The sequence below is a fragment of the Schistocerca piceifrons genome, chromosome X, assembly GCF_021461385.2.
Source record: "Schistocerca piceifrons isolate TAMUIC-IGC-003096 chromosome X, iqSchPice1.1, whole genome shotgun sequence".
Taxonomy (NCBI): domain Eukaryota; kingdom Metazoa; phylum Arthropoda; class Insecta; order Orthoptera; family Acrididae; genus Schistocerca; species Schistocerca piceifrons.
The window spans coordinates 73910347-73928176 of record NC_060149.1 but is presented as its reverse complement, the minus strand read 5'-3'; the positions used below and the strand labels follow the sequence as shown (position 1 = coordinate 73928176).

At 34.8% G+C, this 17830-nt stretch overlaps 1 protein-coding gene across 1 annotated transcript in view; it reads left to right on the top strand.

The window, feature by feature from the left end:
• Positions 1-17830, top strand: part of LOC124722181 — a 997523-nt gene that overhangs the window by 937555 nt on the left and 42138 nt on the right. The window contains exon 13 of the mRNA XM_047247381.1: positions 6738-6865. Coding sequence (XP_047103337.1) covers positions 6738-6865 — 128 coding nt within the window. The remainder of the gene's footprint in view (positions 1-6737; positions 6866-17830) is intronic.

Here is a 17830-nt window from a genome sequence, read left to right as displayed (position 1 = left end):
TCTTTGGAAAGCACATTTTGAAATATCCCATGAAAAATTGAAGAAAAGGTGTTAACAGAATCTTTTTTTACATACTTTGCTGGTGCTGATGATGGTTCTAATGCTTTTACCTCTTTTTGAAGTATTTTCATTATGGAGTCTGGTGATGGCGCTGTAATTATCATTTCAACTCTCTCCTCTGGTAGCCCTGATTCCTTGCATTGTTAGTCATGTCAAATGGAAGATGCATTTCCTGGCTCTTTTGCCTGTGATGAAATGATGTTGCAGCATTCATCTTTGACATACTAATGTAGGAGGTGGCCCAAATTCAGCTAAGTACAAAATCTTGCATTTCATACATTTATTTACTCATATAAGCCAAATTCCTGATTTTTCTTTGTGTGAGACTGTGTATGCCAGATAGGTCTGATCAAAAATTCTAGATTTTAATATTTTACTCTTCCTATTGTTTATCCATACTCTTTCACTGATGCATCAAGGCTCCAGTGTGTCATAATATATTGTGTATTTTTCAATATTTTGCAATTTCTGCACAAAATTCATACTGTATCACAAATTGTAAACTTAATTTAAGCTTTCTAGAAACTTTTCACAACAATATTCTTGTTCAGAAACAATGATCCCCTAATTTCATTGTGTATTTATATGACAAAAGGTATATTTTTGAGAATCTTTGGACACTTACAAGTGTTGTGTGTAACATACCCTGTAGTAAACTGTGAGCTGAAATTCAGTGGCCTGTAAACTTCAGCAGCAGCACATTCTTAGAGAATCATTTCCACCTTATAACAGTGCAGGTACTTATGTGATTACACAATGTCCCACTTACTCCATATGTTCCATGTAGAACTATTTCATTACCTTTTTTGTCTCAAATTAACTATTTTTATTTTGATCTCTAGTGGCTAACAGAGAAAATAAATTTATGGATAATTTTGAAAGCTAGTAAATGTCTAACACTCTTATTTCTTTACCATTTGTTGGCCATTACATTCGGAGCCTTGTCCTAATTCCATTAAGGTTTTTTCTGTGCTGCTTTTACATTACAAGGACTGAAAAATTTCTGACAGTCTTTAAACTGATTTGTTAGTTAATAATATGCTTTGTCACTTCATTATTAATCAAACATTGTTGTTGAGTTTGTTGCAACAGTTTAGGTTTCTTCACAAGTAATGATAGGTATAGCTTTAGAGGTATTCTCATTATTTACTTGGTTTTCAACCTAATCTCCATGCTTTGCCAGTGTTTACACAGTGATTAATTTGTTTGCAGTAGTTACAATATCACCTTTAATTCATCAACTGTTTTGTATTAATCCTTAATTAATAACATTAGGTTACACTGAAATGTTTCAATGTGCTTGGATAAATATAATAAGTTTATCGTGTCTGCATAAGTTCTAGTAAATCATTTTCATTCCAAGCTACAAGTCCATTATTTAACTCATTCCACTAAATTTTCAATACTGCCACACAAGTTGATACATCCTTACCTGTAGCTGAGCTAAAGGTTAAGAATACAGTGTGAAATATTTAAATAATGTGCTATCTTGAGAAGACATAATTTGAATTATTTTGAAGTCAATCAGCCCATGGTGAGTTGCCTGAAAAACTGAAATATGCAGCAGCAGTGCCCATTTATGAGTAGAAGTAACTAATTATGCTCCAATTTCAGACTCATTTCACTCCATCTAGTTTTCTCAAAGGTCCTTGAGAAAGTACCTTATGATATAGTAATGACCCACTTTTCTGACAACTACTTTTTGATTAATTCTTAAGTTGGCTTTTATCATTGCTTTACTACAGAGAAATTGGTATTGAAATTCACAAATGTTCTTACAAAGTCAATCAAGAAACATTATACCAGTAGCATAACCCCTGGTAATACTATGGCCATTTATTGTGTATAGCGACAATATAATTTTGTTTGCATTATGGCATCTGTGGCACCACACTTGCACAAAGTGATTCTTATCTACACTGCCAGAAACAGAAGACCAAAATAATGAGCTACACCTTGCATTGCTGGCTAGGGTACAATTAGATCTTTATCCTGGTGTAAAAACTTTAACAAATTTCATGCAAGCACAATGCAGAAACTAGGAACATCCAGATATTCAAAACCAAATTACAAAGCTATATTATTAGCCATTCCTCCTATATGTTATAAAGATATATAGATTCTGAGTTTGCATTATCTGTGGAGTCATGAGATAATGTATTACATTGACAATGGGAGAAACCAAGCAGCGTAATTAGAAAAAACACCACAATATTTTGAAATTTGTTGCTTTCCTTCAAATCTTCAGCCTTTTTGCAGTATGTAGATTATGACAAATGTTCTTATTAAATCATATAATCTGCCTATAGTTAATGCTGATCAGTTCGTCAAACCTGCATCTCTGTATTTATATTTTGACTCGAGTGTTATTGATCATCAAGATATTGATTAACAAAGAAATGCAACAGCTTCTCAATGGTGCCCCTAAAATTATTTAGTACATAACCTAAGGATATTCAGTCATTACCTTTGGGGCAATTCAGAATTAAAATTTTGAATAAATTAAAAGAGCAAACTTTGTACAGTACTGAAGAATTCTTCTCTGGGGATAGAACAGTACCTGGTGATAGAACAGTATCTGAGCTGCAACTCAATGCCATGACTACAGCAGCAAGTCTACTATTCAACCACACTATGTTCCAGCATTGATTTTATAGCTGTGTTATTACTATAAGTAAAGTTCTAGTCTAGGTCTTAACATTAATATGTTTTATAACATCCATTTTAATACTGTAGTTCAAATTGCAATATTGTATCCATTTCATTGTGGTAATGTTATTGTAATGTTGATGCAGACCATCCAGCCAAGGCTGGTGAATGACATAGGATTGCTAATCATTGGAACTATGGAACATACTGTGTGAACGGGTGAACTTCAAGGTAACATCTTTTGGTTGCTTGGAAGCAAATGAATCCATCAAACAAGAGAAAAACAAATAGGGAGCTGCACCAGCATTTTTAGAAACTTTATATAACTATTTTACTTGTAATTTCTATTGGGATTTCATAATACATAAGATTTAAATCCTGGTTTGATCCCCAAGTGACCTGCCACATTTTAACTATTTTTTGATGTAGTGCTTGCACCATATCTCAGAAAATATAGTCATCATAATGTCCTTTATGTATATTATGGAACAAATAACCACCTAGAAAGGATCTTGTGGGTTGTGCACAGTTTCTACGGCCTGATTGGTAGATCTGTATATTTTAATTGTCTGCAACATGTAAGAAACACAATAATTTGTTGTGATATGCTCCACTTACTCACAGCACTTATGCAAGGAAAGTTTTGAAATGAAGTGGCAAGAGAATGCATGAGTCTTATTTCTTTTTGTCTCTCCACCTACAGAAATAAGGACTTTACAACAATGTAAATATATAATTTCTATGTTTAGGAGCAAATATATATTTATATTAATTTTAACTTTACCATTTGTTGTGCAGCCCCCCATAGCCCAAGACGACAGAAGCTGAATCTACGCATGAAAAGTTTGTCACTAGATTCACCAGAGTCTACAGAGCATGTACAGAAACGGAGACATGCAGCAGCTCAGTCAGCCTGTCTTGACCCACAGACTAGCCACTCTTCCTCATCTCGCATTGAGTGTAATCATAAAGTCATTATTCCGTATTGTGATGCCTTCTAGTAGAATTATTGTATATTTACAGCCATCACATGGACAAACTAGATAACGATTCATTCTGATTTTGTGTATATGTTAATATTACAATTTATATTAAATGTTATTGGCAGGCCCTTTACTAAGGTTATTATGAAACTGTACAGTTCAGCACCATAAATGAACTGGAAGAGGAGAACAAAACTGTACTTCATCTGTTTCATTTTACCTTTAAACATTTATTTTGAATTGGTTGCAGTATATGTGCCCCAAAGATTCACTAAAGTTGTTGAGAAAATAACATGAAATAATTAAATACTTTAGCTTCTTTCATCAACCAACAGAAATATTTTAAAAAAGTGGATCATTTCAACTAAAAAACATCATACACAGCTAAAAAGAAATATCTTAAGAACAGTATGTTTGTACATAACAGTGTCTGTGCTTAATGGCTGTAAATATACTGTATTAAATTCCTTTCTGCAATGCATCTATCACTCTTGTGCAACTTCTTTTTACAGAAAGAAACAGTGTTGAGTCCTGCACGCCCTTATACACATGCTGTATTTCAACCAACTCTATGAAATGTGAAAATCCATGCACATTGCTTGTTCTGCTAATCAGTGTCCTAATCTTTTTCTCTCCTTATTTATAAGCCATACAAGAAGTCTAAAATACATGGAATGGAAGGAGGTTGGTGTGTAGCTGCCATGCACAAAACCTTATCTTTAGTTTTGGTTCACTTTTATGGTGAGACACAAGGTTGCTACAATAGCTTACAGACACTAACTTTAAGAAACTGTATTTTAAATAAAATTAGTAGATGCTGCTCTAATTAAGTTGACAAACACAATCAGGTGCATGAATGACAGTTCTTTGTTGCATTTCAACTAATGATTACCCCCTATGTTTTCAGGTGGATACACCACCTTCTCAGCCTCTATAGTTTAGTAGTTTATGCAGTTCTTTTACCTTCCTGTTTATTTTTTACATCACCTGTCAAAAGATTTTTTTACAGCTGATTCATTTCTTAAGTAACATTGACTTAATTTTCCCTGTTATTCTATTTAAAAAATCATCTCTTTTCACTATAGTTTGCATGTTTTATTGAAACCCATGTATATCTGTTTCTCTCAGTTATTTACAGACAGCACATAGACACTGGTTTCTTTTTTGTTTTACTTGCCTTTTCCAGGGTACCATAAACACTACCTTATTTCAAAAGTGAAATTCTACAACTGGTGACTGCAGCCTGGGGAAAAAGATCAAATACTATTCACTTACTTCTAACTTTCCTGAAAATTTCTTGTTTTTGGACTTTGTCATTATAGGGCAACAGGGAAGATCCCCACTGTGGAACAATCTTAATAATTACTCTCATTATTACTACACATTCAGAATAATTTCAGTCACTAAAACAGTTATAAAATTTAAGTTCTCCTGAAATTATTAAATGTGTTTTCAGTTAGTTTTTTGTTTGTGTAGGCTCCCAAGAAATACCGCGCCAACACAGAACTGTCTTTATACATAATGGTCGATGCTGGTCAAGTATGCCATATCTATTTCTAACAGGAGTTAATTTGTAGGAAACGTTACAGTTTAACTCAGATTGTCATTGTTTCATCTAGTTACAAGAAAATAATCCACTTTGGACCGGAAATAAATGTCATAAATAGCTCCTTATACTTTTTAAGTAGAAGTAGCCACATGGGAGCAGATTAGATATGTGCTTTAAACAAACAGCAGTTCTGATTTCAAATGCATATTTTGAGAACATGTAACTACTTATACAGAATCCTTATCTACATCATATTTTTTCTGCAGTAGTTTGAATGGTATTTACATTGACTGTAGAAAAAGCTTTTCTAATTATCTTCATTTGTTTATCATGAGAATATGTTAGATGAATAGCAAACCATTATTAAGTGTACTGGTATTATGCAGTTGAAACTTAGCAAATCATTTAGCTTTTGCATGATCACAAAAGGAATGGCATGACTCCATGTAGCAATATAGCTTCACAAATTAACATTAGTAGAACTATATATTTACTTAGAAGAACTATGTATAGTGCTAATAGCAAGCATCCTTGCCATAGAAGGATGTAATTCATTGATCTATAGATATTTCAGCATTAGGTGTGTGTGTGTGTGGTAGGGGGGGGGGGGGGGGGGGCGGGAGGAGTATTTACATGCCACTTGAAATCGTCATTTGTATGAGAAGTAAGAAGCATGTTTTGCTGCAGTCACCTTTACTGTATCATGTGCTTTTTGTAATTTACATATTAGTATGAGATTCAGTTAACTGCAAGTCAGTCCCCTTTGTATGTAGTTTTCAAGTAGTATTGGAAAAAACTTTATGTGATAATACAGTAGTACATTTTCAAATATTAGTTGCTTACTTTTATTTTTCTTATATTACTGTTTGTTTCCTGTAACAATTACATATAACGTCTGTGACAGGAATCATAGCATAAGACAAAATTCAAAGGAAGTTTCATTATGTGGTGCTTTTAAGCTGTGTGCAAAGAGGAAATTTCTCTTTAATACATGATTTACTTCTACATATTATATGTATTATTATCAACATACTGGGTATGGTTTCTGGTGATGAAAATAATTTGATTAAGTGGTGTTTAAGAAGGAACTCTAAAAATACTTCATAAATATGTCATGATTTTTTAGTCTTATAAAGAAGCATATCAAAACAGCAGCTTAATAGTAGCATTTAATGATAGCTATAAAGTTTATGAACATAGTAAAAATTTCAAAACTGGTATTACCTTTATTTAAATCTGTGCATGACTATAAATTTATAATTTATGGAGCATGCACATTTGTTGATATACTATTACAATATAGAATTTTCCTCCACATTTAGAATTCAATGAGTGCTATGTGAATCCAAACTATTAAACAGATGTTAACTTATGAAGTCTAAATGAAATTTAATTCATTAAGCTACACAGGAAGTATTCTATTTTGTGTTATGCTGTAATACTGATATATTCTGATCTATAACAGTAGATATAGTATATCTAAATTGTTTTCATAGCTCCATCAAGCCCTGTTCACAACCGCAGGCTACTGTCTGCAAGGAACATGCGAATGAGTTCTGTTGAACTTCCAGATGAAAATGAAAAATCTCTGTCTTCTGCCAGTACATCACCATGTCCTTCTCCAGTAAGTAGCAAATGAGAGTTGTTAGTGACTATTAGCTAACCATATACTAGAGCTTGTATTCTTCTTTTCCAAATTGAAACAAAAATTAGCATAAAGAAGTGGTGTTATATTTGTTTATAAAACATGTGCGTATATTATTGCTATTGTACCCAATGCTATTTAATTTTCCTTTTTTATTTCTTGATAATTTGCTTCTCAGCAGCAAGATGGCGTTTTTTTATGCGCTAAGGCAGGTTTGATAGTTTCTCATTATCCCTGAAGTTAGTAAGAGTACAGTGTTATACTAGTCTTCTATTGACCTAAGTCACCACTTACAACAAAGAGCACATTGTTTATAAATACCTCCAGTGCTCTTACGCTGCTGGTGCCATATAACTTTAGTAGTATAGGCTCCACCCTAAAACCCTAGACTATATACTGATCACAAGTGATTTTCATTATGTTGTGGACACATTAAATATGCTTCTATTCTGTAGCACTTGTCTCTTTTGTAATTTTATAGCACTTCTGCGTGCTCCAAATGTCTTGGGTATCCAAAACAAGATGGCCACCATACAGTGTGGGAAGTGGCCTTGAGATCATTCCCTGCTGTTAATGACTACATAGGCTTAGTATCAGTTGCAAGCGATATCACTTTATTTGTTGCCTCTTCCGATTCCATTCTGATGGGTGCTTATGCCACATAATACTCTACAGTTATACAATATTTATGTAATATTTTTCTTGAATTTTCCCCAGAATATTGAATACTCCATCATTTTTCAGACAGCCTGCTCAACCAAGATGAGGGTTTCTAGCTTGAAAATATGTGGTAACCCCTCATTTCACATCTGTGCTCTCAAAGTAAATATTGTTCCCGGTGTTCACTGCCTGGCATTACAACATATGACATCAATATTAGTCAGCCAAATACTTCATAAGCACTGTTGATGCACTGACTCTAGATATCTATGACTGATGCTCTTGCTACCAAAGGTATTATGTCTGACACATGGGCATTTACTCCACAGTGGAAAGTGTGTAAAAAAATCTTGCCATTCTATAGGTGAGTTCACCTTGAAAATGGCTGAAAGGATATCAGGTGTAATATTGGTACATTAGTTGATAATATCCTGAATGCACTCCTGAAAAATGATGAAATATTTATGTAGCTGTTTCTCAAATATTGTACCCAAAGTGTTTAGGGTATGAACAGCTGTGTAGGATTTCCGTGTCATAAGATCATTGTTTTTCTCTTTACTGCCAATTATCACCTCAACTTCCTTGCAACAAGTGGACACTTTCCCTTGTAAGACATTCATTGTAGAGCTTGCACTGGTAAATGACCATCTGATCAATTAAGATTTGTATTACTTCATCATGAGTCCCCCTTATTCTTTCAGATTTTTCCTATTTTACACATAAGTGACTGCAAATTTCTTCTTTTGTGAATAAATATACAACCCTATTATTTTCATAGTCCCCATAACACTTTTCATAATCACCATTTATCTTTGTCTTGTACCCTGCCTCCATAGCTGAGGTTGGTAACATATACCCATTTATTCACACTCAGTCCAGAGGTAGCCAGTTTGAATCATGTTGGTGGAATAAATTTTGACCACCAGTATTTGGCCAGCTAGGGGAGGAGAGGTGTTACTCAGCATCAGACTTTGCACCAATATCCTGGATTATATCTCAAACCTATCTTCAGTGTCTCATGAAGTGAGGACACAGGACATTGTGATACTGATCTGGCCATCAGATTCAGATTCAGATTCAGATTCTTTATTAGTCATTCAGCATTGTTACATGCAATAGACTTCGTCAGTTCACTTAACCTATTAATTTTACAAAAAAAATTTTTACATATTTAAGTTGATATTGGGCATTTCTAAAAATTCTTCTAATGAATAGAATGGATTCGTTAACAAGAAGTTATGAACACTGTCTTTAAATAATTTGTCAGGCTTGATTGACCCATTTTTAGACAATTTGTTATATATTTTAATTGCCATATACTTATGACTATTGTTAGTTTTAGCTAATCTATTTTGTGGCAACAGCAAAGAAGTACACGTTCTTGTATAGTAGCCATGTCTTTCATTTGTTACACTTAAATTAGGTAGTTCAGCAAGTATGTAGTTAACACTGTCAAGAATATATAAATTAATTACTGTTAAAATTCTATATTTAGTGAACAATGGTTTACAATGTGTTCTATTATCTACCTTAGCCATTACTCTGATTGCTTTCTTCTGGATCACGATAATTTCATTTATTCTTCTGCTGTTTCCCCAGAGTATTAACCCATACCTTAAAACAGATTGAAAAAAGGCAAAGTACGCTGTCCTTATGTACTCAAATGTCACACAACACATCAGTCTCTTCAACAAATATATAACTCTTGACAACCTAACCACTATGTGATCAACATGAGAGTTCCATGTTAGACTGTTGTCAAGTACAATACCTAAAAACTTTGCCTTTTGTTTTTCTATTTTTGTAGTCTTTGATAGACTGAACCACATATTCTGGGTCTTTTCCTCATTTAATAGCAGACCATTGGCATTAAACCATGATGTTGCATTTTCTTTTGCCAATTTCATATCACTTACCAGGTTATCAAGTACATGGTTTACAGATAGAAAAGTTGTGTCATCTGCATACATATATGTCTTTACATCTATATTTCCTGGTAAGTCATTTATGTGTACAAGGAAAAGAAGGGGTCCCAATTTAGATCCCTGTGGCACTCCATGTTGAACCTCGAGTATGTTTGACAGATGACTTCCTGAACTCACCACCTGGTTCCTTTTATTGAGGTATGATTTGATGAGTTTTAAACTTTTATCACATATTCCATAGTACTCAAGTTTAGAGAGCAGAAGTGAGTGGTCAACACAGTCAAAAGCTTTGCTCAGATCACATAAGGTTACCTGTGTGTGCGCATGGTCCTCAAATGCTCTTAGAATGTTTCTGACTAAGAGCTCTATGGCATGTATAGCTGACCTTCTTTTTCTGTAACCAAACTGTGATGCACATAACATACCATTTAGTTCTAGGTACTCATACATCTGCTTATATATTATGCCTTCAAAGACTTTTCCTAGTACTGGAATTAGTGAAATTGGTCTGTAGTTTGCAGAATCTGATTTGACACCCTTCTTAAAGACTGGAGTTACCTTGGATAGTTTGAGAGGATCAGGAAAATAACCTTCTATGAGACACAGGTTTATAGAATATGTTAATGGTGCTGCAATGTAATGTATGATTTCTTTCAATAGATTGTTTGACATATTAATAATATCTGTACTGTATGAATTTTTCATTTCTTTGACTATTTTAAGAACTTCATGTTGGCATACCTCTTTGAAGTGTTTCAATGATGATCCGGCCCTATTATGATTTAGGTTTGCTCTCTTCAGCACAGCTTACAAAATATTTATTGAATGTATCTGCTGGTATTGGGACTGTCTTGTCGAAGTTTCTGACTTCACCTTTAACAGTATTAATTACTGACCAGGCTGTTTTGCATTGGTTTTTACTATTTTTTATGAAATTTGTGTTGTATCTTAGTTTCGCTAATTGCAACTCTTTCTTATACAGTTTCTTAGTGATTTTTTCGAGATCCTTAATTTCATTAGAATTGTTTACTTTGGCAAGGCGCTTCAACAGCAGTAGCTTATTTTTTAAATTCTCCAGTTCTTTGGTGTACCAAAATTTACCTTTTCTTGTTTTATGGTATTTCTTTTGAACAAGATGGGCTTTTAAGATACCTGTTATGTAACTGTGGAATGTTTCATAAACTGTTTGGGCACTGGAATCACAGTTTTGAAATAATTTGTCCCAGTTTGTTATGCTCAACTGGTGTGTTAGTTTTATGAGATTGTGTTTTGTTAATATTAAGGTATTAGATTTTGTTAACTTTTGTCCAGCCTTGCTCTTATCCCCTTTTATAAAATGTCTTAACTTTACTGTTAACATGGAGTGGTCTGAGAAAACAAACTCCTTTACCTTGGTGGAGTACATATCACGAGCACAGTTGACAAAAGCATTATCCAAGCATGCTTGTAGTCTTGTTGGTTCTGAATTTACATGATGGAAGTTGAGCTGCCTTAGCATATTCAGTAACTTATTTACACTGGGTTTGTTACATGTTACATCAAAGCTTGAATTAAAGTCTCCTCCAATTACAGTTACATACTGTTTCCATTTCGTTATGTAGCAGAGTACACTGTCTAAATTATCTAAAAAAGTTTTATCATCTGAGTCAGGGGAATGGTAGATACATACTATGATAAGTTTCATTATATCACATATGATCCCGGTAGTTTCAAAGTGTTTCTCTACACATGCCCAACTAAGATCTAGTTCTCTACACTCTATTTCATTTGAAACATAGATAACAGTACCACCATTATGGTACTGAGATCTGCAAAAACTGTTTCCATATTTATAACCTTCTGGTACATAGTACTGTATTTGTTCTGGTTTAAGCCAATGTTCTGTGGCAATGACTCATCCAGAATTTCAACTTTATTTTCAAGACCTTGAATGTTTAAAAATAGGATATTGTTGTGACTTATCTGTGAGTTAGCAGGCTGGTTTTTCACATTTTTATTTTCTTCTTGGCTTGAAACCATAAAAAATTATCACTGAATGACACAGATGTATTTTTCCTTTGGCTCCTCCTTAAGCATTGCTGTGTTGCTGCTCCAGTCATTGTTGGTTCTGTTACTGCTGCTGCTTCTGCTGATAATGATGGCACAATAAGCCTGATAATCCTCTTGCTGCTGTTCAAGAGGAATAGGCTATGAGCTGGAACCAATTCTTCCCCTGTCTCATCACCACAGAACCCAAACACAACTCAACTTTGTACACACACCCATTACAGTTACCTTCAGTCAACAGGTACATTTAAGACACAACTCTCACTTACAGTGAGGAAAGGAATTATGGTGTGCAAAGGGACCAAGTGATGTGGCACAGTGGTTAGCACGCTGGACTCGCATTCAGGAGTGCAACAGTTCAAACACAAGTTCAGCCATCCAGATTTAGGTTTTCCGTAATTTACCTAAATCACTTCAGGCAAGTGCTGGGATGCCTCCTCTAAAAGGGCATGGCCAATTTCCTTCCCCCATGCTTCCCTACCCGAGTTTGCATTCCATCTATAATGACCTTGTTACTGACAGGACGTTACACACTCATCTCTGATCTTCTCCACCTCCTCTTTTGTGTACAGAGGAAGAAAACTCTTTCTGACTAGGCAGCACAACAATTCTTTTAAGTCTCCGAGCTGACAATGCCATATGACATATTTGTTCTGTCTTGCCATCATATTAATTGTGTATAAGAGCTGCTGACTGTGGCAAATACCTTGTTACTGTACCTTTATTCAGTTAGTTTGTGGACAGGACTGTTTGTGAGCTTATATCCGAAGTGAACTGTTTTTCATGTTAATCTCCAGAAATTATCTAAATCTTTCTATTTTTGTTCTTCTTAATTCTTCTTTTATATGTTTAATAAAGTGTGTATATGTACATAGCTTCTGGATTTTTACCTCTGAGGTTATGCTATTTTGGAATAATTTTCTAATGACACTTGTTCCAGTGTAATTTCTGCAGTGCTTCAGTGCATGCAAAAGTTGTGTCTTTATACTTGTGTGTCAAGATGAGAACCAACATTCCCATTGCTCTCTGTATAACCTGTTAAAATTCTTGCACTTTTACATCTATATCATCACTCAGTGGTGGATTCTCTGAACAATTAAACATTAATCTCATTTATTCGCAGTTAACATTCTTGATAATGTATTTTGCCCTTATTCCTGTACATTTCTGTGATAGGTCATGCTTTTCCTTTGGAATCATGTTTGATATTACTATCACTCAGTTGTAAACTCCACAGCCTATTGATATCATATTAACGATATTAACATGTATGTTTGATGTTACTCTCATGTTCTATTCATAACTTCTAGCCCATGTTCCATGACTCACACTTCTAATTGTCTTCTATAATGATTAGTCTGGTAGCAATACCACAACACAGATTTTTTTTTTTTTTTTTTTTTTTTTTTTTTTTTTTTTTTTTTTTTTTTTTTTTTTTTCCCTCAGTGGATCTTGAAGCAATGTCATCTTGTTTTGATATAGGTCTTTCAGTATTGTGTCAATTTCTTCTTATCAAATCATCTAATCAAATTGTGCCTATGGACTATTGTTTCAGTCATGTGAATGGATTCATGATTTCCTGTCAGGAAGGTCACAATACATTGTAATTGATGGAAAATCATTGAGTGAAACAAAAGTGATATCTGGCATTACCAAAGGAAGTGTTACAGGCCTTCTGCTGTCCCTAATCTACATAAATTATTTATGAGACAATCTCAGTAGTCCTATTAGATTGCCTCATTTACCATCACGTAAAGTCATCAGAAGATCAAAACCAATTGCAAAATGACTTACATACAAAATCCGTATTGCGTGAAAAGTGGGAATTCACTCTGAATAAAGAAAAGTGTGAAGTAATCTGAATGAGTACAAAAATAACTACATTAAATTTTGGTTACGCAATAAACCACACAAATCTGAAGGCTGGATTGGCAGTTCACTCATAAGATGCAAGACGATCAACTAAAGAGATTGCCTACGCTACACTACACTACACTACACTACACTACACTACACTACACTTGTTCATCCTCTGCTGGAGTATTGTTGTGCTATGTAGGATCTTTACCAGATGAGATTGACAGAGGACATCAAGAAAGCTTGAAGAAATAGTGGGAGAGTGTCACGAGTATGATAAGCAAGATGAGATGACAATCATTAAGACAAAGGTGTTCTTTGTTGTGGCAAGATCTTTCCACAAAATATTAATCACAAGCTTTCTCCTCTGAATGTAAAAATACTTTTTGTACCAACCTAAATAGGGAGAAATTGTCATCACAATAAAATAAGAGAAATCAGGGCTTGTACAGAAAGATTTAAGCATTTATTTTTTCCATGTGCTGCTAGGGAGTGGTGCTGTACAAAAATAGTCTGGAGGTAGTTAAAAGAACCCTCTGCAAGGCAAGTATGAATTGCATAGTAGTTACATAGATGTCACTGTAGATGTTATAGTATTATACTTCCCATCTCATCTTCATCTACCTCCTCTTCCCTTCCTCCAATATTATCTTCTAGTTCATTCCCCTTCTACAGTCCTACATATTCCTTCCACTTTTCAGCCTTCTGTTTTGTGCTTAGTACTAACTTCCCATCCGAGTTCTCAAGATTAATAGAAGTGCTTCTCTTTCCTTCATATGTATCTTAAATTTTTATACTGGACCTTCTATCTTTCCCATAATCAGGCAACATTGTACTGCACTTTCTCTATATCTCATATTTTAGACATCTGTATGTGTTTCTTGCCACAAAAATAGCAACCCTGTGAAAATTCATTATCTCTAGCAACATAATTTTCTGATGAACAGTTTAAAGAAACTAAACAAAGTGCACATTTTATAGGTTTTTGGCCCAAAGTAGACAAAGAACCATTAAGTTTGTATGATATTTTACAGACACAAATTTGGCCCACAGAAGGTGAGACATAGGTGTCAAAACATCTCTAGGTAAATAAAAAAAAATGCATTCTGTTTTGTATAGAGACGGAGTTAAAAAAAAAATTCACCAATCTGGAAAAAATAATAACAGGAGCTTCCACCCTGAGCAAGATGATTATAGGAATTATTTTTTAAAAGCTGTATATTTTCAAATTGTTTACAAAACAACTTTATCCCCTCCAAAATACTCTTCATTACAACTAATACATATGTCCCACCAGTCTCCCACCGTTTGAAACATTTTTTGTGGTCATCTTTAGAAATGACAGACAAACTCTGTTCTCCAGTTTGTCCAATACATCTGTTGCCATAAGCAACTGCAGAATATTATATTCTCAGATTCACTCAGCTGTCTCCTCAACCTCTTTATCCCGTCCACCCTCCGGTCCTCTGGATTCAGGACTGCCCCCACTTGCGGGGTGTCTCTGTGGCATTCCTCTGGATCACAGGGCACATTGGAATCCACAGAAAGGAGGCAGCCAATATAGCAGCCAAGGCTGCAGTCTCCCTTCCTTGGCCTGCTGTTTGCATGGTTCCCTTAGCCAATCTACAGAGCATTTTATGTCATCATGTTGCTCTTTTATGGCACACATTGGTCTATGCTTCCCAATAATGAATTACAGGACATAAAACCTCTTCCCTGTGCTTGGACCTCTTCCTCCTAGCCTCATCATTGGGAGGTGGTAATTTTAACTAGACTCCAGATAGGGCACTGTCTTTTTAGCCATCGACATCTTTTAAGTGGCGATCCTCCCCCTCTTTGTCCTTGCTGCTCTCAACCGTGGATGGTGAGATACCTTTTTTTTCAGTATCCCTATTTTAATCCGCTACATGCCCCATTTCAGCTGTTGCCTGATATATCTTCCCTTCTAGTAGATGACATGCACCCAGCTGATCGTGTCCTCGAGTTTAGCAGTGTCAGTGAGATGACATCAGTCATTTGAAGCTCTTTTTTTGGGGACAACAACCCCCACCTTCAATAGTAGTTTTCTAAGACTTCCTTCTGTTTTTAGTTTTCCTCCTTTTTAAGTTTCACTCCCATTGCTGCTGATTTAAAATTCGGTTTTTTACCCTTCCCTAAGCCACAGAATGGGCACTTATGACTGTAGAAGTTTTGCAACCCAAAACCACAACAACAAAAAATCCTCCCTGATTTTTTCCTTGATTTCTTCAATGTTGTCAACTCGGTGCCTTTCATGATCCTTTCCATGTGTGAAAATAAGAAAAAGTGACACAGAGCCAGTCAGGTGAGTAAGGTGCATGGGGTAGTAGAACCATGCCATTTTTAGCCAAAAGCTGTCTAACAGAGATGGCTCTGTATGCAGGTGCACTGTCATGGTGGAAGAACCAGCCTCCTGTCTGCCACAAATCAGGTCTTTTTTGATGAACACTGTTGCATAATCTTCTTAAAACTTCCAAATAAAATATTTGATTGATGGTCTGACATGGAAGAACAAACTGTGAATGAACTATACCCTTGACATCAAAAAAGGAAAAAATAGCGTAGTTTTAATGCTTGATTTGACTTAAAGACATTTTTTGGACAGGGTGATGACATCTTCCATTGGCTTGACTTTTGCATTGTTTCTGGGATATAACCATAGCACAATGACTCATCAGCTTTGAAAGAAAATCTGGATCAGTTTCAGGCTGTTGTTTCAAAGCACAACTCCTTTCAGCTCAATGTTGCTTTTGATTGTCAGTCAGAACCCAAGGAACAAACTTGGCAGTAACCCTTTTCATTCCCAAATCTTTCATTAAAGACAATTTGTAACTCAGATCTGTGATTGGTTATATTTTACCCAGTAGTATGTCTAACACTACATTATACACTGTATATACACTACTCATTTCAAAAGTTTTGTGCTACACTATACTCTACAAACTTTGAAATTATTAGGTGTCCTTATTGATGAGAATTTAAATTGAAAGAAGCATGTTTTGGAACTCCTATAACAGCTAAGTTCAGCCACATTTACTCTTCAAATCATAGAAAATTTTGAGGGGAGACAAATCAGTAAGTTGATATATTTTGTGAATTTTTATTCACTAACATTGGATGGACTAATGTTCTGGGGTAACTCAACTTGAAGAAAGAAAGTGTTCATTGCTCAAAAATGTGTTGTAAGAATAATATGTGGTGCTCATCCTTGATCACCTTGTAGAGATCTGTTCAAAGAGCTAGGCATTCTGACAATTGCCTCACTGTATGCCTATTCCCTTATGAATTTGTTGTAAGTAATCCACTGCAGTTCAAAGGGAACAATATGTGCATAATTACAATACCAGAAGGAAAAAATGATATTCATTACTGAACATTATGCACATGAAAAGCTGCACAATGCTGCCACCAAAATTTTTGATCACTTTCCCAATGATATAAAATGTCTGACAGATGGAAATGCTATATTTGAAAATGAAGAGACTGCAGAAGAATTTCTATTTTTGTAAAGTGTGGTGGGTAGGAATTACACTCTCATAAAAATTGTAAATGGTCAGCATGTGGTCATATTTATATATGAATTAATGTGTAATTAAATTAGATTAGATTCGAGGTATTTTTCATTCTAATAGATCCATAGTGAGGAGATCCTCCAGGATGCAAAATATGTCAGAAAACAAGAATACACAATAAATATTTACAAAGAAAAACAAATATGCCAATGTACCTTCCAGAGATCTCTATATGACTTCACACAACTACATTCCTCTACCCTTGCCCCTGTACATTCTATGTTTCTTTCCTTTATGTGTTTTTCTCCATTTGTTCCTGTACACCTCCATGTTTTACCCTCTTCCGACCTCTCTGTTGACTCCACTGATCATTTGCATCAACTGTATTTGCTTTCAGAATGTCAGGACCTGGTGCATCTCTTGAAGGAAGCATCTCTGTTACATTCCTCTGAACATCACAAAAGTAAAATCATCATCTCAATAACTTGCTCATATGTATTCTTAATACAAATATGCAGCACACACTTTATAGGTCATATAAATGCAATAATAATGTGCATAAGCAATTAAATATATAATTGACTTTTGTACATATGGTTTTCAAGATATGCATACAGTTATAGATAATTTCTTACAAGAAACCAATGCAAACACCTTACTGCAGCACACCCACAATGTTAAGGATGGTACTTAACATACCTGTCATCACACTGTCACATTAATACACATAAACTGTGACAAGCAATATGACTTAACATTGTTTACTTGCTTAGCAAAATATGCAAATTTACCTGATTACAAACACCTTTTTATGTGCATTTTCATTCAGAACATATCCAGGACCTTCATCGAAATCATATGTATCCTAATCATCCTCCGATATGTACAGCTTGTTCCTGGAAAGCATTTTCTAGACATGACCCACT